Source organism: Serpula lacrymans (genome assembly GCF_000218685.1).
Source record: "Serpula lacrymans var. lacrymans S7.9 unplaced genomic scaffold SERLAscaffold_20, whole genome shotgun sequence".
Classification (NCBI taxonomy): domain Eukaryota; kingdom Fungi; phylum Basidiomycota; class Agaricomycetes; order Boletales; family Serpulaceae; genus Serpula; species Serpula lacrymans.
The window spans coordinates 536,987-557,288 of record NW_006763309.1 but is presented as its reverse complement, the minus strand read 5'-3'; the positions used below and the strand labels follow the sequence as shown (position 1 = coordinate 557,288).

General features: G+C 45.3%; 6 protein-coding genes across 6 annotated transcripts; 3 read left to right on the top strand and 3 right to left on the bottom strand.

The window, feature by feature from the left end:
* Positions 1 to 2,137: 2,137 nt before the first annotated feature.
* On the top strand, positions 2,138 to 3,636 carry SERLADRAFT_481032 (uncharacterized protein; the record flags this gene model as incomplete). The annotated part of the gene is made up of 4 exons (XM_007324661.1): positions 2,138 to 2,570; positions 2,623 to 2,947; positions 3,040 to 3,289; positions 3,348 to 3,636. 4 exons carry the CDS (start codon positions 2,226 to 2,228, stop codon positions 3,409 to 3,411), a joined length of 984 nt encoding a protein of 327 aa, XP_007324723.1.
* A 255-nt stretch (positions 3,637 to 3,891) lies between these two features.
* Positions 3,892 to 6,193, top strand: SERLADRAFT_454280 (uncharacterized protein; the record flags this gene model as incomplete). The annotated part of the gene is made up of 12 exons (XM_007324660.1): positions 3,892 to 3,938; positions 3,991 to 4,051; positions 4,118 to 4,156; positions 4,279 to 4,691; positions 4,747 to 4,831; positions 4,888 to 4,977; positions 5,163 to 5,229; positions 5,280 to 5,452; positions 5,510 to 5,639; positions 5,692 to 5,744; positions 5,801 to 6,001; positions 6,149 to 6,193. 12 exons carry the CDS (start codon positions 3,892 to 3,894, stop codon positions 6,191 to 6,193), a joined length of 1,404 nt encoding a protein of 467 aa, XP_007324722.1.
* A 386-nt stretch (positions 6,194 to 6,579) lies between these two features.
* On the top strand, positions 6,580 to 9,211 carry SERLADRAFT_481029 (uncharacterized protein; the record flags this gene model as incomplete). The annotated part of the gene is made up of 11 exons (XM_007324659.1): positions 6,580 to 6,615; positions 6,676 to 6,716; positions 6,789 to 6,858; positions 6,912 to 7,060; positions 7,111 to 7,210; positions 7,265 to 7,399; positions 7,458 to 7,628; positions 7,680 to 7,826; positions 7,877 to 7,902; positions 7,953 to 9,087; positions 9,145 to 9,211. 7 exons carry the CDS (start codon positions 7,007 to 7,009, stop codon positions 8,511 to 8,513), a joined length of 1,194 nt encoding a protein of 397 aa, XP_007324721.1.
* A 50-nt stretch (positions 9,212 to 9,261) lies between these two features.
* On the bottom strand, positions 9,262 to 9,880 carry SERLADRAFT_404178 (uncharacterized protein; the record flags this gene model as incomplete). Its single annotated transcript, XM_007324658.1, has 2 exons — positions 9,262 to 9,605; positions 9,834 to 9,880. Coding segments are annotated over 2 exons (391 nt in total), but the record flags the coding sequence as incomplete, so codon positions are not given.
* A 195-nt stretch (positions 9,881 to 10,075) lies between these two features.
* SERLADRAFT_404177 (uncharacterized protein) lies at positions 10,076 to 10,707 on the bottom strand (the record flags this gene model as incomplete). Its single annotated transcript, XM_007324657.1, has 1 exon — positions 10,076 to 10,707. A coding segment is annotated over one exon (318 nt), but the record flags the coding sequence as incomplete, so codon positions are not given.
* Positions 10,708 to 11,247: 540 nt separating this feature from the next.
* SERLADRAFT_481022 (uncharacterized protein) lies at positions 11,248 to 13,408 on the bottom strand (the record flags this gene model as incomplete). The annotated part of the gene is made up of 7 exons (XM_007324656.1): positions 11,248 to 11,686; positions 11,739 to 12,093; positions 12,165 to 12,242; positions 12,293 to 12,701; positions 12,755 to 12,858; positions 12,909 to 13,321; positions 13,382 to 13,408. 7 exons carry the CDS (start codon positions 13,388 to 13,390, stop codon positions 11,288 to 11,290), a joined length of 1,767 nt encoding a protein of 588 aa, XP_007324718.1.
* Positions 13,409 to 20,302: the final 6,894 nt, after the last annotated feature.

Here is a 20,302-nt window from a genome sequence, read left to right as displayed (position 1 = left end):
TATATCTGAGGGCATCAGGAGGAAAGCAACACCAACCTCTCTAGTCAACCGTTTCCAGTCCTCCTCACACTGCTCTACATATGGTTTATCTAGGTCCAGATAGCGCTGAACAAGTTTACGGAGAATTTCCTACATGCTCTTTTAGAATGATGCAGTAGGGTACCTACACCAAGCTTACAGTGTGCGTAGCATACTGGCGGGCGTTGATCTTCATGTCCCTCTGCAAGAAATACGACGATCGATGGACAGATGTTATGAAAGCGAAACGCCCATCGCCGGGTTTAGCAATGAAATCCAGGTTGTTAGCGCCAGAGACTTTGGGCATTGTGAAGAGACTGATGGTGATCGCTTTGAAAGAAACTGAGGATAGCCAAATATCTTCATAAATGATATATCCGAATCACCGACTCATGTGGTGAATCGATGAAAAGGGACTTGTTCTAGATCGAGTTCTTCTAGATCGAGTTCTTCTGAGCACCCTACACCCGTAGAGGTGAATAAGTCACGTGACTATCTTTTCGAGTGTCTTCATATCCACCGAGGAAAAGTTTTGCGAAGGATAGCAGCTACGAGAGGTAGATGGGTACAGGATGATGTAGTGCTGTGAGCTTTGCTGATCCCGTAGGCTATTAGTATTATCAATGTACGTGATTGGATTCGAAGTTGCGGTGTCCCGGCGTTCCCTGACAAAAGAAGGATCCTGATCTAGGCTGCCACAACGGCATTGGCAGGGTGATCTTAGCATCCTAGATGAAAACATTAACATGCGACTACCATAGCTAGGCTCCTAGTGATCATCGATGCTGTCTGTTGTATCGGCATGGTTCAAAGTGCACATGTGTCGTGCAAAAATAGACGGCTAAGGCGCTAGGGGATAGGACTAAGACGCGTTCATACTAGTAGCAGCAAGCCTAGGTAAAGTTCATACCTTGACAAAGACCCGGACCCCTATTGAATGCAACAGCAATCGACCGATGATCATAGCCCAAACTAGTCACCATATTTAGCTGGGCGACATGCGGAGCTCGCATTCAGATATAACTAGTAAGGGGAGAGGAGTTTGAACTGCGGGGTAATACAAAAGGGGTCGAATAGATGGCGTGGCAAGCGTCAAAGAAGCTAACGAGAGTATCAAGGTACAAATTACCGACAAGGCCGAAAAAGCATCAGACAAAGCAGAATCAAGTTACATCTTGACAGCAGAGCTCTGCAAGGCAACAGTACTAGTTACCCTCCGAAGCTCGGGACACAGTGACACGGAGGCGGGGTGTCCGGGTGTGTACGAAGTTTCGAACCTGGCGCTACTGCCAGGAACGGACCAAGGGACATGGAATATGTAGAATGCCTGAGCGTCGGAGCCGATTGATATGAGTCGTTACCTCCATAGCCCCTGGGTCGCAAGAGCGTCTCTTGTCCTGGGGCAGCTGAGATTACCTGACTGAGAACTATCGCCAGATGACGGCGTCGAAGGGGAACTGGTAAAAACCCTCTTTTTTTCCCATATATATAGAGCGAGCGTCTCTACAGCACTGGGTCGATCTGGACTCGATGCCATCAGGGTGAAATGAACGATATGAAAATTTGAAGGCGTCTATAACACCGGCGCTTGTACTTCCTGTGTGCATTACGACTGATGAGCGCCAATATGATGTTGTGGTGGTAGAAAAGTGAAGAGAGAGTCAGAGTGAGCAAGGATGTCGACAGACTTGGCTTGCTTTTCGCTGTGGCTTTGACTCTTAGAAAACGGATTTGTGGCAGCATTCCCACGTGGAGGTGGTTCTTATTACTCCCACATACATTTCCGTGCAGGACACCAAACAAGCCAGCGACAGCCACCTTCAGCAAACCTCGTGTACCACAGCCAGCAAATAACATTAACAATGCCTGAACGTGAAGCATACCCAGTCATCATCGAACAACCGCAGGCAGATCATATCCAGGGACAGACAAACAAATTCTGTTCTTTTTGCTCCTGTCTGCTCTCTGCTGACACAACAAACTCCAATTTATTCCTCGTCGACGACCAAGACTCAAACTCGTTATGCGCCCCTTGTCGAGACAGGTCCATGTGTGTAACCCCCGCAGAAAATATCAGCTTGTTTGTCGATGTCGATAACGCAACCCGTCGCATCGTTGACGACATCAACAACCGCACATCTGGTTTTCTCCCTGGCAGTCACAACACTCCTTCTAACCATGAGCACACCTTCGACGATGACAACGACATGGAACTCTCACCGCCTCCTGCTTTAATATCTCCACTCTCCTCCGCTTCTTCTCTCTATACTCGTTCACCCATCGTCGTGCAAAATTCAGTCCCTGTCATCACCAAGAGCCCCCCGTTGGCGGCTCATACTGACAGCGCCACATCTACCATTACATCCAGGCCATACCATCAGTTCAATGTTCCCTTGCCTCAGCATCACTCCATGTCATCTCCGGATCCCCTCGTTGATATTACCCATATTCGGGTGCGTTCCAAAGGTCATCATTGCCTCTACCCCGGAGCTTCATTTCAGGGCACACAAAAGAGCGGAAGGAATAGCTATGACGTGAATGTCACTATCGTGGTCTGTAAAATTCATGTTAGCTAATCGGCTAATGGCTAACGAAAGACTTTAGGACGTCAACTTTTCCTCCTCTTTCCTTTGCGGATACCTTCGTATAAGGGGCCTAACGGATGATTGGCCAGAGTTAACGACATACTTCGATGCCGAAATAATAGGCAACCGTTATGGATTTTTGACCCAGAATTGGGGCGCCAACGAGCAAGAAGATATGGTTCATTGGCAGCGTTTCCCAGCTTTCCGTCATGTCAAAAGTGATTTGAAAAAACCCCACTTGACCATGGCTGACAGGGACCGAGGTGCGGTGTTCATGAGGTGGAAGGAGAGATTTTTAGTACCCGACCATCGTGTGCAGGACATCAATGGCGCTAGTTTCGCAGGTATGTGTGATTTCTTTACAGAAACATCCCTTTTCGTCTATTTTAAGTGGTCACAGCATATAACACAACCTAACATCATCTCATTATTTCAGGTTTCTATTATGTCTGTGTAGATTTCAACCCTCAGCCATCTTCTTCTGCTTTACGCCCAGCGCCGTTGGAGAACGAGCTTATGGACTTGAGCACTTCGATTTCCCAAGGAAAATCTGAGGCAGTTCCGATTTCGCCTCCACGGAGAGACTCAAGTGCAAGGAGAGGTACTCGTGGTTCTTCTGTTGGCCCACGCGCATCGCCTCCGGTCGCTACAATGAGCGGTTTCTATTTCCATCAAAATTCAGAACCGTATGCATCTTACAATCAACCATATCACGCCTTCCACTAATGGAATCCTGTTTCATAGATATCAGCAGCTGTCTTTATGCCACGTGCCGGAATCAAGGAGCTCCAGCTTCGAGTTTCGTTAAGAGACTTGTTGGTGGGGCAGTATAATTCAGGGCATTTGTAATTCTTTGGACTATGTTTTCTATTTTGTCATCACTATAGTACTGTATGCATCACAACTCAGTCGTGTTACCGTAGTACATCTTATTTTCCTTTCGACTGTTCTATGTGTTCTACCTTCTATTAGTGTCACTGATTGTATTTTGCAACGTCTTTTCTCAACATGCATCCCCTTCCATGTTTTCAGTCTGTATGTTCTCGTGACGGTGAATCTTGGTGACTCCATCGTGGCACAAAATTCGCCATCAGCGGCTTCCTCCGGATCTGGAGCCATTGAATCTGCGTGTTCTGTACGGTCTCCGGCTCAGTTCTAATCATATGCAACTCGAGTTACTACGGGTGCAATTCACTATGAGAGTTCGCATTAAGATGTGAGAGAAAGCCGCAGTATGTTTTCTTTGACAAGACTATAGTCCTGCATCTCAACATCCAGGTTCTAAAACATGGATAAAGGACTCGAAAACCCCCGAATCGTTGTGGTTGGTGCAGGGTAAGACCATAATTATAATCACGGAGCTAACTATATTTTTAAAAAAAATTAGCATCGCAGGGATTTCCGTGGCTGTTGCCTTGCGAAATGAGCTCAAGTTTGACAACTTCACGGTGAGCTGCTTTCTCTTTTAATCACCGGTCCAAATCGGGACGATAGCTAAAGATTGCCATACTCAGATTTACGAAAAGGCTTCATCTATCGGCGGTACATGGAGGGTAAGAACGTTTTTATTTTGCTATCTCCGTGTTAAAATACCCAAACGTGTTATCAGGACAATACATATCCAGTACGTTGACCTCTGTCTCTCCGCAAAGCATCATCTAACGCAAGTATTAAGGGCTGCGGTTCAGACGTTCCCGGACATTGGTACTCCCTTTCTACGGAACTCAATCCCCACTGGGACAGCTATTACATATCTCAACCAGAAATACGTGCATATTGGGAACGCATCTTCCAAAAGCATGGCCTCCTTGCGCATACCGTCTTTAATACACATGTCAAAGTGGTGAAGTGGGATGCAGAATCACGAGTGCATAACCTTACTTTAGTGGACCCAACAACTGGCGAAGAAACGACCACAAGCGCTGAGATTGTCATCCAGGCCGTGGGTGGCTTTACCGCCCCCCTTTTCCCACCGGATTTGCCTGGCGTCGAGAAATTCAGAGGGCCACTCTGGCACTCTTTGAAGTGGAGACATGATGTCGACTTGGCAGGAAAACGAGTGGGCGTGATTGGAAACGGCTGCTCTGCGTAATATTATAATTTTCTGAGGAGGCGTTCACATATGATTAACATTTTATATTAGAGCACAGTTTATACCTCAAATCTCGGAAGATCCGTCTGTTGAGGTAATCAATTTCTGTCGAACGGCGCAGTGGATGACACCGAGGGTAAGTTTATTTCATAATGTTACATGTACATCGACCGATACTTATCTATGCAAAAGCAACAATATCGTTACCCCGCAATTATCAAATGGGTTTTTGCGCATATCCCCTTTTTGATGCGGGCATATAGAAACACCATCATGGCAAAGGTATGTTCCTGCGTTTCGCTATATACTACTGGGCATACAAAGAACTGAAACTATCTGCCTAGTCTGATCTAGTTTGGTTCATATTCCAGAAACAGAACTCGTTCCTTTTGTACTTGGTTCGAAAGGTTTGTCATCGATAGATTCTATCTCGAGATTCGAGTTGCTCAACTTGGATATGCACCTAGTTAATGACAAAATATATGAAAGATACAGCCCCTGCCAAATACCACGATAGGTTGATACCAAGCTACTGTGAGTCGTGTTTGTGCCTGTGCATGGACCCCATTAACATCGCCTCGAAGCGCCCGGATGTAAGAGGATCATCGTGGACCCTAGCTACCTCTCTGCCCTTCATCGACCCAATGTAGACTTGAACTGGGAGAGCATCCAAGAAATCGCTGAAGATGGAGTCATTCTGAAGAATGGGCAAGCGATACCCTTGGATGTCATTATATTCGGAACCGGCTTCCTAATAGTCAGCCTGTGCTGCGCATCTGTTTCTGTGCACTGGCTAATACAAGCTATTCGATAGGTGCCCACAGACATTTCAGTTCAAGGGCCAAACGGGCATACACTCCACGATTATTTTGACTCCCATGGCGGCCCGACAGCATATCTAGGCACAGTCTACCCTGGGCTCCCGAATTACTTTACAGTCGTTGGTTTGTATAGCGTTCTTTCATAGCCTTATGTGTTACTAAGTCTCCCTCCCAGGGCCTAACACGGCTTCGGGCCATGCTTCGCTCCTATTTGCTGATGAGGTTCAGGTTAGTTATTCTCTATCTATTGTTTGAACAAGTTTGAGACGACAGCCCCTCTACAGATAAAGTACATCTTGCAATTGATCAAGCCGATTATCAAAGGCAAAATGAAGACTCTGGAGGTCAAAGCAGAAGCCACAGACGAGTACAATAACTGGATTCAGAAGCGCATGCAGAACACTGTCTTCACAGAGTGTTTTTCTTATTATCGAGGAGATGGCCGAGATGGGCCCAAGAACATCGCGACTTTCCCTGGAACCATGGTTCTGTTCTGGTGGATAGCTCGGAAACCACGCTGGGAACATTTCAAAGTAGAGGGGGAGAATGGGGGGGTTGAGGGAAGATGGAGTAGACAGAAGAGAATGGGGACGATGGCTCTGCTGTTGGCTGTGGGCTGGGTGCTTGTGCAGCGAGTACCAGTGCAGATGAAATTAGTAGGGCTGCTGAGGAGATAGGTTCTATGGAGAACTGCAGATCATGCTGTAATTGAGAGCATGTTTTGATGACCGTATGAATGCACCAGTATCTCGTGGATAATAGAAGATGCTGAGACGGAGCACGTTTTCAGTATCGTGACCCCCTGCCAGAGTATAAATAAGCGGTATTCCCGCAGCCACGATACAGGCCGTTTTAGGCGGTCTCGGTTTTGGCCGGAATCCCCCAGTGGTCCTGCACTCGTCCTTCCAAATAGTAGTCCTATTAGGCCCAAAGGCCCTACTATTCTCCTCCTAATCCACCTCCGCTCCCTTTTCCTCTTCTCCTCCCTTTCTCTCTCCCATCATGTCCTCTCATCACTCGGGAAATGGAAACCTCGTCGGTAACAACTTCCGTGTAGGCAAGAAAATCGGCGAGGGCTCGTTCGGTGTCATTTTCGAAGGTGTGTTTGTATTTTAAGATACGGCCATTTATCCTCGCCAACGACTTGATATCACTCTAGGGACGAATCTGCTTAATTCAACGACTGTGGCTATCAAGTTTGTGCGTCTGCATCCTGAGCTTTATAGCTATCAGTCACGTCTTAGCCTGTAACATGTATTCTGAATACTGCAGGAGCCGCGAAAGGCTGAGGCCCCTCAGCTTCGAGATGAATGTCGCTCTTACCGTATCTTAGCCGGCTGTCGCAAGTTGATACTCTCTCATACTCGGATCCCGTCTCATTTCCTCTTCTTTCAGCTGGCATACCTCAGATATATCACTTTGGGCAAGAAGGACTTCACAATATCCTTGTCATCGATCTTCTAGGCCCTAGCTTAGAAGACCTATTCGATATGTGTGGCCGTAAGTTTTCTACCAAGACCGTATGCATGGCAGCAAGACAAATGGTACGTCGAAGAGCTTCGAGTCTTTGTTCTCGGTTTCACTTTTGTCGCAGCTTTCACGAGTTCAAACGATTCACGAAAAGAACCTTATATACCGTGATATCAAGCCGGATAATTTTCTTATTGGACGACCTGGTACTAAGGGCGCGAACGGTACTATTTACAGTCTATAAATCGTGTCCGGCACTAACGTTAAGGATCTTGAAGTTGTACATGTCGTTGACTTTGGAATGGCAAAGCAATATCGCGATCCAAAGACAAAGCAGCATATTCCTTACAGAGAAAGGAAGAGTTTGAGTGGGACGGCGCGATACATGAGTATCAATACTCATTTGGGGCGTGGTAAGTTGACGTCGATAATATTGAAGACCGAGCCTTCTGCTGACACGTTAACTTTCAGAACAGTCGCGTAGGGATGATCTGGAGGCACTCGGTCATGTTTTCATGTATTTCCTGAGGGGCAGTCTACCGTGGCAGGGTCTCAAAGCCGCTACGAACAAGCAGAAGTACGAAAAAATCGGAGAAAAGAAGCAAACAACCCCGATCAGGGAACTATCCGAGGGATATCCCGGTCAGTGTCTTTTTGAGTATCGCCGATCTGATGCTCATACAACAATGGCAGAGGAGTTTGGCATCTACTTGAATTACGTTCGTAAATTGGGCTTCGAAGAAACGCCCGACTATGATTTCTTGCGAGAGTTGTTTGCAAAGGTAATCAAAAATAACAATGATGTTGATGATGGCATCTTTGATTGGAACCTGTTGAACGGTTTGTCTTTACATCCACTATCGGTCCGATGTTCGGCTGACATATATTAGGAGGTAAAGGCTGGGAGGTGTCAGTGGTGAGCGGATTCTCGCAGCATGTTATATCGTTTTATTGAACTTCATTTAGGGACAGAGTCAGATGATTGCTCAGATTCAAAACGCAGGTCTAGCTCCCACTCCTCAAGAGCGTCGCAGAGATGTCGAACGACAACGGGATGCTGATTGGCGAAGGGCTTCGCAAACGGGTGCCGGGATAATACCGCCTTCACCCGCTCTTGTTCGCCACGGCTCTAAACAGCGCAAAATCCCCAATGCGCTAACCCCTGGTGGTGGAAACTCCCCAGGTCAAGCAACTCCACTTTCTGCCGCTGCTCAGCTGAACGTTCCTGCGCCAACCCCACACAATCGTATTAGCCATATAAGTGCTCAGCAACATCCATATGCAAATGCAGTTCCGGGGGGCTTAGATTATTCACGAGACGTGGTCGATGAATCGTTTGGTGGTCAACAGTATGGTCGTACATCGCCAATGGTACCCAATGTGGGCGCAGTTCCACCGGCGGTCAGCAATATCCGAGCACTAGGAAATGACGCTGGAGTGTCACACGGTGATGACTATCAAGGTCAAGACGAGACTCCTCAGCCTAAGCCAAGCATTTGGAGAATCCTCACATGTCGATGTGGCTGAGATTCATTGACAATCATTGCTTGCGTTTGTTCTCTTTGCTTCACTCATGCTTCTATCATGGCATCTTTTCTATCCACTGCAATCTTTACTTTTTCAGTCACCAACTTTCATTTTTTCACTATACCCTTCTCGCTAGTTTCCCCTAATCACCACTCTCATTGGTTTCGCATGGCGGCTTGCGTAATGAATGTGTTCATATAACATTTATCACATACACTGGTTTTACTAAACCCCGTACTATTGAAAACGGTATAGTTACATCAGAGTGATATAAATGCAAAGAAAACAGCAACATATATATGATGGTAGGGTATATCAAGGGGTATATGGTAAAGATAACATGATATTGATCCAAGAAAAAAATCCGTCAGGTGTATTCGTTGGTACAGGCGTTCAGAGCAAATATAAAGCAAAAACAACACAGTGATGGAAAGCCACAGATAAGGTTTTAATTATTGCCAAGGGTTGTGATCCAAATCATCCCTGTTTTTTATTTGACCAACGGCGGAAGACCCACCATAGATTCTGCTGCTGTCATTGCCCGGCACAGATGCATAGGTGTCAGCCAGCGTGACCACTTGCTGGACGTCACATCTGCCAGGACGCGGTAACGAAAATGAGCGTGCTACATCCCGATCCTGTTCATAGTCGTCCTCCCAATCTTGCGGATTCTTTTCTGGACATGTAGGTAAAGGGCCTGATAAATGGTCGGTACAAATATAAATCACAGAATGCGCAGAACTCTTACCCTTTCCTATGTGATGGGTAGTAGCAGTATTTGCTAAGCTGTCGTACTGAGTATTGGTAGTACGCACACCCGTAGGCGAGCATGACGTAAACCGGCCCCTTGTGTCTGACGTTGGCTCACTACTGGCTGAGCATGAAGATGCCCGATTCCTTGTGGCTGATGCATGAGAGGTTGAGCACGATGGTGACCGGTTCCCCGAGTCTGGCGTTGGCTTTGTTCTGGGCTTGGTCGGCGGCGGACGGCCACCTCGATATTGAGTGAAATGTGGTTGACCTCGCGGATGCTGATAACCTTGAAGTCTGTGATAGGGTTTATCCCGATAAGGGAGAAGCCCATGTTGGTATCTGCGTGAGGGGTTGAAGTTTCGTCCTACGGCAGAATAAGCTCAGCTGATCTCACAGGGAGAGTTTATGGGTTTACCTTTGTAACCGTCGTGTCGTTGATATCCATAACTAAACCCACCACGAGGAAATAATTCTTGGTCTCTCTGACACCTGTCATTCCAAGAATGATGGGGGCCATGACCGAACATCACAGGAAGCGTTACTTGCCCAAGCCCCGCTGGGGCTGACCGTAAATATGCTACCTCCTCTTGTAGAGCACCTATCTGGCTTTGCATTCTCGCCAAACTAGGGCCCTGCAATATTTGCAGCAGCTCTGCAGATGACGAGCCCAATAAATCGGTCACCACTGGTGCCTCCTTGCGTGATTGCTCGAGCTTCAATACTGTCTCGTTCAATTCCTGGACCTTGTTCTCAAGCTTCAGAACACGGTCATTGGAGTCTCCCAACTCTTTCTCTATTTTTCCAATGGTATCCTTCTGCAACCCGACCTTGATCTCGAGGGTCCGAACTCGGTCATTAACACGGTCGATACAACCTTGCAGCTCTTTCCGCACTTTTCCTATGTCAATTCGCTGCCCACGAATCTTGTCGTCAAGTGTTTGAACATGAGAATAGACGCCTTGCATGTCGTCGCGTGATTTTAATATGCTGCGCTGTTGCCAATCAATCTTGGACTTGAACTCCAGAACTTGGTCATAGGAGCATTGCGCCTGTCTCCGCACTTGCTCATGTATTTGTTCAATTGCATCATCCTGCTCCTGGACCATGTTCTCGAGCTCCCATAATTTATCGGTATGGCATGGCAGATTTGTCCGCAGGTTTTCAACGGGTTCCTGCTGCTCCTGTACATCGCTCTGGAATACCTGGTCGTCATCATGGGAGTTCTGCAACCTTCTCTGCCTTTTTTCGATGACATCCTGCTGCAAAGATGTGTCATGCATTCTTCTGACTTTCACTCCTAGTCCGTCTTGAGAAGCTTTATTTTCCGTTGGCAGCAGCTCATTCCCGCATGGGCCCTGCACTATATCTTTCCCCGATAGAGTTGTTGAGGATGCTTGAGACTGTATGGGTGAAAGGCTCTGGTGTTGTCCATCCAAATCGTCTTGAACACGTGCTGAAGATACCCGAAGGGATGTGCGCGAAAGCCACTTGCGTTGAGCATATGTATCGTTCGCAATGCTTTGACTAAAGGCCTGTACCAGTCCATCGGCGCCTTCCTGTAAAGGTGGAGGTAGTGATATATTTGGTAGGGATGATATCCGTCTCTCCTGCATTGGAGACCCTGATATCAAGTCGTTGGCGGAAACATGCGACGGTTGGGTCTTGCCTGTAGAACGCCGGGCTATTGCACTGCGTTTGAGGGGGACTTTCCCTTTGGAACGGAGAGGACGAACGCGTCCTATTTCAGGACGAGACAAATCACCTGTCTTAATGTTGATTCGAGCTTTCTTCGTCAGCGGACCTTCAGAGGGTGCAGCTACCGGCGCGACGCCGTACACTGGGGGTTCGGTGACTTCGAAGCCTTCAGAGGAGGAAATAGCACGCTGAAGAGTCAGTGCTAGCCCACTCGAGGGTGAAGCAGTTTCGGACGATGGGCAGACCAATTCTTTGAGAGGTATATCGTCATCGTCATCAGACTGGAAGAGAAAAAATTCATTCATTGTACAAAATCAAAGTTACTACTAGTCACAAACCATCTCTTCGTCCTCTACCCGAGCGAGTGCCGCAGGTATACTTGAAGACGTGATACATCTTGGTGGATCAATCGAACTACGTTTGCCAACAGCAGCCCGGTCCGCCGAAATATACACACAATCCAATACCGCTCGAGTACGCTTCTTGGAACTAGACGAGGAGATAGTCACTGGGGTGGAAGCCCTAACATACGGTCTTGTAGACGAAGGATCGACAGCGACAGCGACCGGGGAAAGCACGTGCATGTGATCATCATTCGTCAATGGCTCGAATTCGACATTTGCGTTATTCAACGAATTGTTACGGGAGTTGACAGAACCATCGGCGCTGTAGATTTCTGTGGACGTCTTCACATTCTGAGGCCTGGTGGCATCTAAAGCATAAGCCTTCACATGTTAACAGTGCCTTTACAGAGCAGTGTATATAGTATGCACTCACTGGCATTCTCGCTACAAGCACGTTTTTATCGTACCACCCGTGTCGGGTATGTGCTGGCTTTATGGGTTTGCAGGTGACAAACTTTGTAGCGAGGTATGCCAACATGTGGTCCACGTCTGGACGGGATCCTTTCTCTTCGGCTTGCTTAACCGTAGACCAAGCTTCTTCCCGCTTGGACCTGGCTTCCGAGTGTTGCTGATGCCAAAGACGACCTGTCTTGTCACTATGATATAACGTTATAGCTTCAGAAGAATGCAAAAGCCCATTTTCAAGGATGTGAGAGAAACACCTGCCCATGTGGCAAAGCTTGCAAGGTAAAACGCTTCCTGGAACTCTACACAGCGAACCATCTCGTCTGAGACAACAGTTATGATTGACCTGAGAATGGGGCTCAGCTTATGGGGACATCAGAATAGAACGACACGTACCTTTTTCTTGAGTCGCCTTCGTTGGAGATTACATGCTGCTTGGAAGACTCCCAGGTGACCTTGGGATTTTATCCCGCTGATAGGCTCACTTGAGATTTGATTACATGGAAGGGGGTTAGAACATACCTTCGTGCGCTGGATAAATAAGTATGCTCCCTACCGTTTTCTATTCCAGAGTCTTCAAGTGCAATCTTAGCCCGTTTATGTAGTCGTTTTAAATCTTCAGAAGGTTTAGTCTGCACAGCCTCCATCGCTCCGCATCGGCAAGTTCGCCCTTCGACATAGCAGTAGGGGCAAACAATAATACCATCACCGATAGCTGTTGGTTTATCGTTATCATCTGTGCACCTTGAACACTCGAAGAAACTTTGAAAAATATCTGCGCCACAAAAATCACAGGCAAAATGACTATCCATTTGGACATCAGACTGCGGTATACGTCGTATACTGGGATGATCTTCGGCATATTCATCAGTGATAATGTCGTCAAAAAGATCGTGTAGCTGCCAAAGCTTCGTCGCGATGTCTAATTTTGCTTTGAGACTTGGTTAGGATTTATCTCCTGTAGAGCCACTAATAATGTCTCACTAGGATATTCTTCGATTTTTGAACAATGCTCCAATTCTTTGGTGTATTGAAGTAATGCGTAATATATGTTGGTCTTAACTCGGTAGATTTCTGGTCGGCAAACTCTGCAGGCACCATCAGCGAGAGCAGTGAGAGAAAGTAAATGGCTATTCACCGTCGGTAAATAGGTAATTCGTGATAAAGAGCAGTCGAAAGATTGTCGACGGTCATTCTAGACCAGGACGTCTTGACAGTTACTCCACCATGATTTACAACTTGATGACAACTCCTTGAAGGAACAAGTATCAGGTCGCCGAGGTTTTGCTCTGCAATATACACGTCAAAGGGAGCCTTCTCCAGTTCCTCGACAGTTAGAACATGACTTTCGAGATCTAGCTCATGATCTAGCTTATGAAGATAGTCTGCAACTGCAGGAGCCGATGAGCCCTCGGTCATGAACCAAAATGAAGAGCCGCTCTCTTCTGTGTAGCACATGAGATTCTGTCCCGAAGAACCACACAAATCCTTGTGGAAAGGGGTGAAAGTGTCCCCAATGCCCAAATAATACATCAGCGTTTGAACCTTCGCCTGCAAATACAAGTCGACATAGGTCTTTTTTGAAAAGACAACACATCCACCACTCACACTTTCCGGCATATATTTCAAGACATCATCGGACCCATTGAACAGAAGAGATGACGGAATGAGGCCAGCCGAGCTTAACCACTCGGCCCACTCTTGAGGGCATTCACCATCCTTGCCATACAATCGCTCTTTTTCTGGTAGATGTGAGCAGTCGTCAGTGCAAGATGTACTTGCCGAATGATAAGAACCGGTCCTCAAGCGACCACGTGCATGGTTGCCCAACCGATTCAAAAGCCACACACCTCCTGGTAAAGCAAACTTCGAACTTGCTCGCATATTGTCTATCAGATCAGGAAGCATGATATCTCTGTCAGTCCAGTCACGGACGTTACGGGCTGCAGCAACTGTTTGACGTAAGGTGAGCGAGATAAGTAGCGTGTATACAATACACGCACTCTGGTGCCCATGCTCGCGCAGCCAGTCCACGTTGAAACTGGCGGTCGGCCATTTTTCGCTTTCGTGCCATCCTTCAATGATCATCGGCACACCGGTTTTCTCATGATCTTTGATGATATTCGAAAGATTGGAACATGTGTAATGATAGCGCGGAACACTGCGAAATCTTCGGCCAAGTCGAAGTAAAGCGCCGAATTCCCAGTTTTTGGAGCTCACAAAAGTGCTACTGATTGACCTGTTGGTGGTCTCCGGGTTTCGGGGTATATTGTAGGTGCTCAAGTTGGAGCTTGATGCTGTTGGGTCTATTAACGAATCCATATCTGCGAGCTGGAGATCAGATAATTCTTCGTTCGGCGAAACAGACTTCAGAATGGTGCTAGCATTGGTAGTGGATGGCGGTAAAGTTGAAGATACTACCAGTGAGGCTTTGGGTGTTACTTGCCCACCGGATATGGCCGAGGCATCATTTACCTGTGCCGACCAACTGTTTCCCCATCGCGCACCCTTGGCCATGAGTTCACGCCGCCGTTCTTCTATTAGCATACTTGGGGAATAGATGTCAGGATAAAGCAAGGGAAAAAGAAAATCTGAGTGAGTGATTAGAAATAATTTGGTCAAGTATATATATGTAGGTCCTGATGCATGGACGTTAACGTTAGCCGCCCAAGACACAAAAGAACAAGGGCGCCAAAAAGAATCAACCAGTGCTTCTGCATGTTGTCAACGTTGTTACGATTGATGTCCTAGTGGCATTCATTCATGATATCATGCCCTACAAACACAGTTTGTAAGCGCAACCTGACATGTTCTCTAGTAAAATACCAGCGCTACCACTCACAATATGCATTGTGTACGCATTGTGCCTTGCCACCATCGCGGATAGCCTACACATGGCATGCTGTTCAAACGCTCACGTTCCTACACTGTAAATGACTAAAGCCAGATATTGTTCACAGCCCGCTGGAATTAATTCATATGGTTCAGACAAACCAAATTACATACTTTGGCTTATACACACCATATGAATGCTACCTGATATGGGCTGTATAAACTATATCCAAAAGTAATAATATAGTTGCACAAAACTGTACTTAGATAAATAGTTTACTAGAACTATACTGTAATGTAACAATTTGGTTTTCCAAGACTATACCATGGAAACAGGGTATTAAAACCATACCATAGTGATATGGATATATACAACTATACTTTGATAAATGGTGTGGTAAAACCATACTGTAATACACTACTATAGTTGCATAAGACTGTATCTGGGTAAACAGTGTATCAAAACTATACTACAGTAAAGTAATATGGGTGTATGGGACTGTACTTCAGTCAACAGTATATTGAAACTGTAACAACCAAGAAAAACTCTGGCGCACACAGGAACACATTATAGAGAAAATGAAGAGGGAGTGGTTACCCCTTAAGATGCAGTGAGTTAGTAAAAGTAAAGGGAAAGTCCGAAAATTTGTGTTATTGTAACAGAAACCATACTATAACATACTACTATGGTCATATAAGACCATACCTTAGTAAATTGTTACGATAACACAATTTTTGGACCTTTCCTTTGATTTTCATTCTCCACTTTAACCTTTTTACTATAGTTCACACTCCGTGCCATGTGGCACTTTCCTTTTTCGTTCTAACTCCACCTTCTCGCACAGCGCTGCCTTTATTCTTCTTTTAGACACAAACTCTCTCACGCAGTGGAGCTGGTCACACGGGCTGCGCCCTCTGACATCATCAGCCACTGCTTTTATCAACTGTACAGAACATAGGTACAAACACTCTGTATTAGTATAAATACCCCAATAGATCAAGGAGACTCCTCAGCGAGTCCTCCTATTGTTAACCAACAAACTCTCTGCAGCCTAAGGGGTAACCACTCCCCATCCACTACCTTTACAGTGTGTTCCTGTGTGCGCCAGAGTAACTAACTCTTGGTTGTTACATAAACAGTAATAAAACTAAGTGAAACTCAGCCGCTGCCTGAGAGGCTATAGAAATGACTGAGGTACTTCTATACTAAACCCCCTACTACTTGTAGTCAGAGGTGTTACTTGCTACAGTATAATGACTCCTAGGAGAACAATGGTGACTCCATGGAGTGGTGGCTATGCTCCATGGAGAACAATGGCTGCTTTGGCAGAGACTGGGTTTATCCGTTTTTGTCACTCCCACTCGAGTGCAACCGTAGTCCCATAGCTTTAGAGAATTTCCAGTATTTTTTGTGAGTGAGGGGTTTAGTGAGAATGTCGGCAACCATATCTCCTGTAGGAACATATCTGATTACTGCCTCTCCCTTTGATACTAAGTCATCTCGGTGTCATGCACCAAAGTTGATTGGTGTAAAACCCTTATCCCCTTTACCGAACTAACGGAGGGACGAAGGTTCAAATCAAACAAGTAGCGTTACAAGGTATCGATTGAGAATTAATCAACAACTGAGGAAAGTATGTACATGATGGTCTACTATATATATGTTTCTGAAAGTCAGCCATGAGGCGCTGACTGAGCTAACATGCAGCAGCCATGAGGCGCTGACTGATGTTCTTTGTAATGGTTCTAGGCTTACGTCACGTGATGGTCACGTGATCTGATATAACTACGTATTATGTTATCCGCGCTAAAGCAGCAGCTTAACATATCTTATCTGTCATGTGATCAGATATCAAAGAAAATGAAAAAAGGAAACTAGCGCTCAGACTAGCGCTTCTGGTTCAAGTCGTGACATTACCCCCTCCTTAGGACTTTCGTCCCGAAAGTAGGGGTCCATCTTTCCGTTTTCCCAATTAAACAATTGTTTTCGGACTCTAGTCGTTGTGAAGTTTTCGAAGGGTTGGAAATGTAATTGAAATTGGATCCGTCGGGGTGCACTAGGGTTGTTATCGTGGAATGTTTTTACTTTGTCGGGTGAGTTGTTTAGGTGTTGTTCGGGTTCCCACGTGCGTTCCTCTTTTGGATAGTTCTTCCAGTGTACTAAGTATTCCAATTTCCCTCGTTTTAGGCGTGAGTCTAGAACTTCTTCGACTTCGTATTCTTCTTGTCCATCTACTATTACCGGCGGTATCGGTTTAGGTTTCTGTTGGGAAGGGAACTGTGGTTCTTTGTACGGTGTAAGCTTTATCTCGTTGAAAACTGGATGAATAGGCCGCCATGTCAGTGGTAGCGCTAGTTTATAGGCCGATTCGCCTATCTTTTCCAGTATTTCAAACGGACCGTGTCTCTTATCGTCCAGTTTCTTGGCTGGTCGATCTGTTGAGATATTGGTCGCTTCTACGTACACCTTATCTCCTACTCTATATTCCACTGCTTCTCTTTTCTTCTTATCGTACTGCTTCTTCATCTGTTCAGCTGCCTTTTGCAGCGATTCTTCTGCTCTCTTCCTGGTTTCTGTCATTCTCTTTACGAAATCTTCTGCATTTTCGTTCTTTACCCCCACTTTCACTACTTCCTGTGTTCTCGGATGATGTCCATGATTCAGGTAGAACGGGCTATATCCCGTCGCAGAATGTTGTTTGTTATTGTAAGAGAATTCTGCTAGGGTAAGCCATTCCGCCCAATCATCTTGTTTATGGTTTACGAAGATTCTGAGATACTGTTCTATCTCTTGATTGATCCTCTCCGTCTGTCCATCCGTTTTTGGATGCCAAGCCGTTGATGGGTTCGCTTTTATCTGAAGAAGCGTATGTAGATCTTTCATGAATTTTGAAACGAATTGCGGTCCCCGATCTGAGATGATCTTTTCGGGTATGCCGTGGTTTCTGAATACATGATCTCTAAATAGTCGTGCCACTCCTTCTGATGTGATCTCCATCTGTGTGGGAATTACCTTGATCATTTTGGTAAATCGATCTACTACTACCATTATCATGTTATATCCATTTGATTCTGGTAGCGGTCCGATCAGATCTACTGATATGATCTGCCAAGGTTTATCCGGGATCTCGTTTGGATGAAGCGGTGCTGCTTTCTTTTTATGGTCTGTCTTAGTCCTTTGGCAGACTTCGCATCCATCTACGTATCTTGTGATATCTCTGTCCATGTAAGGCCACCAGTATTGTCGAGTGATTAACTCCTTTGTCTTATATCTTCCTGGATGACCTGCAATAACAGAGTCGTGGTGTCGTCGGATAATCTCTTCCCTTAACGCAGCATCTTTCGGTACATAGATCCTGCCTTTGAATACTATGCAACCATCTTCGTCTAGCCAACCATCCTCTCTCCTCTCTATCTTTCCTTTCATCTTTTTTATCAGCTCATCTACATTTCCTTTTCTCTTTGTAATCCACTTTGAAATCTCCAATTCTTCCTCTTGACTGTCTGCGATCTTTTGTCTTTGTTCTGGAGAGAGAGTCATTCTTACAAATAGTTTCTCATCCAGTAGCACGACGTCTTCGTTGTCATTTTCTCCTTTGTTATGATCCGATCGCCTCGAGAGAAGATCTGCCTTTATATGCTTCCTTCCTGGCATATGATGTATCGTGAAATGATACTGGCTCAACTCCGTCATCCACCGCGCCTGTCTCCTGTTCAACTTCTTTGGTTCTTTGAAATGCAGCAGATTTTGATGATCTGTCCATATCTCAAATTCCTCTTCTGCGTCTATTAAGTAATGTCTCCATTCGTTAAGTGCCGTCATGATGGCAAGAAGTTCTTTGTCATAGATCTCGTAATTGCGTTCTGTGGGGTTTAACGCTTTGGAGAGGTATGCAATTGGCTTCCAGTCATCCTTTTGTCTTTGTGATAAGACAGCACCCATAGTGAAGTCACTATTGTCCGCTTCTACTTTGTATTGGCCATGTGGTACTGGGAGAGCTAACACTGGGGCTGAAGCTACACGTTGTTTTAATGTGTTAAACGCTTCTTGTTGTTCATTTCCCCAAATGAAGTCCTCTTTTCCCGTTAACTTGGTCAATGGTTTGGCTACTTCCCCGAAGCCTTCTATGAATCTTCGATAGAAATTTACAAATCCCAAAAATGCCTGTATATCCTTTTTATTTTTGCATTCTGGCCATTTGCTAATTCCTTCTACTTTTACCGGATCCATGCAAATTTCGTTCTCTGAGATGATCAGTCCCAGGTATTCTACTTCTGTCTGTTCAAAATCGCATTTCTCTGGTTTTAGATAGAGATGATTCTTTCTTAGGATTTCCAACACACATTGCGTCGTTGCTCGGTGCGTTTCTATATCCTTTGTGAATATCATGATATCGTCTAGATATATGATCACTAATCCTTCATCTATCAACTCTTTGAAAAGCGTGTTCATCATCATTTGGAACGTGGCGGGGGAATTTGTCAGTCCGAAGAACATGACTAATGGTTCGAATAATCCCCGGTTTGTCCTAAACACCGCCTTATGCTCGTCTCCTGCTCTCATTCGGATATTGTTATATCCCCATCTTACATCCAATTTTGTGAAGTATTTTGCTCCACTCAATTTGTCTACTAGTTCCCCGATCAACGGAAGTGGATATCTATTTTTGATAGTGATATCGTTTAGCTTCCTATAATCTTGAACTGGTCTCAACTTCCCGTCTTTCTTTTTAATGAAGAAGAATGGTGATGCGAATGGGGACTTCAATGGTCTTATCCGTCCCGATTCTAGATTCTCTTTTAGGAATGCATCTAGCTCTTCTTGCTCTCCTCTTGCCAATGGATAGATCTTGCAATCTAGGGAGTGATCTCCCGGTATTAGTTCGATTGCGTGATCCCATTGCCTTTTTTCAGGTAATGTGTCAAACTCCACTTCAGTCACCCCCAAAACATAAGCATTTAGCTTCAACTATCTGTGTAAATGTATAAAGCTAAGAGCTTGTTTTTCCTGGTATCATCCCAAGTGCTCCAGCAAGGATGGGATCATCCCAGAAGCGGAATAATACCACCCTTCTGGGATTTTCCCATGGTATCAGACCATGTACCATAGTGGGATTATCCCTCAGATGGGATAATCCCAATAACCTGTCACATGTCACATGGTATCAGGGGGATTGGTGCTAATACTAACATGTGAGAATGCTGGGCCAACTAGTGAAGATATTTCCAGTCTTTTCCACCTGAATAATGGTACTTTAGCCCAATATAATCAAGACTATTTTGAAATATATGAGTTACAAGTTCCTCATTGTAGCTTACTGCAAATTTGGGGAGAAGCATTCCCTTTTTTTTAAATGTAAAACATTATCAATTTCTAGATATAATCAATTGCAGGAACCATACACTAGAAAGATGCTGTTGTCCTTGCTGATAGATGTGATATGTGAGTTCTGCTTTTTTGCAAGGTTTATTATACCCTTAACTGAAGTAAAAACTAGGAAACACAACACAAATGCTGTGACAACAAAGTAATCTGCAGAAGGACATCGAATATTAGATTTACACTAGATCTGGCATATTCTGTGAGGAAAATCCTGACCTTGTAGAAAGTAAAACATAGTAAAAAGAAACATAAAGTCATGTTCTTGCAAAAACATGAATTTACCACTTTTGTGGCACTACCAAGGTATTTGATACCTT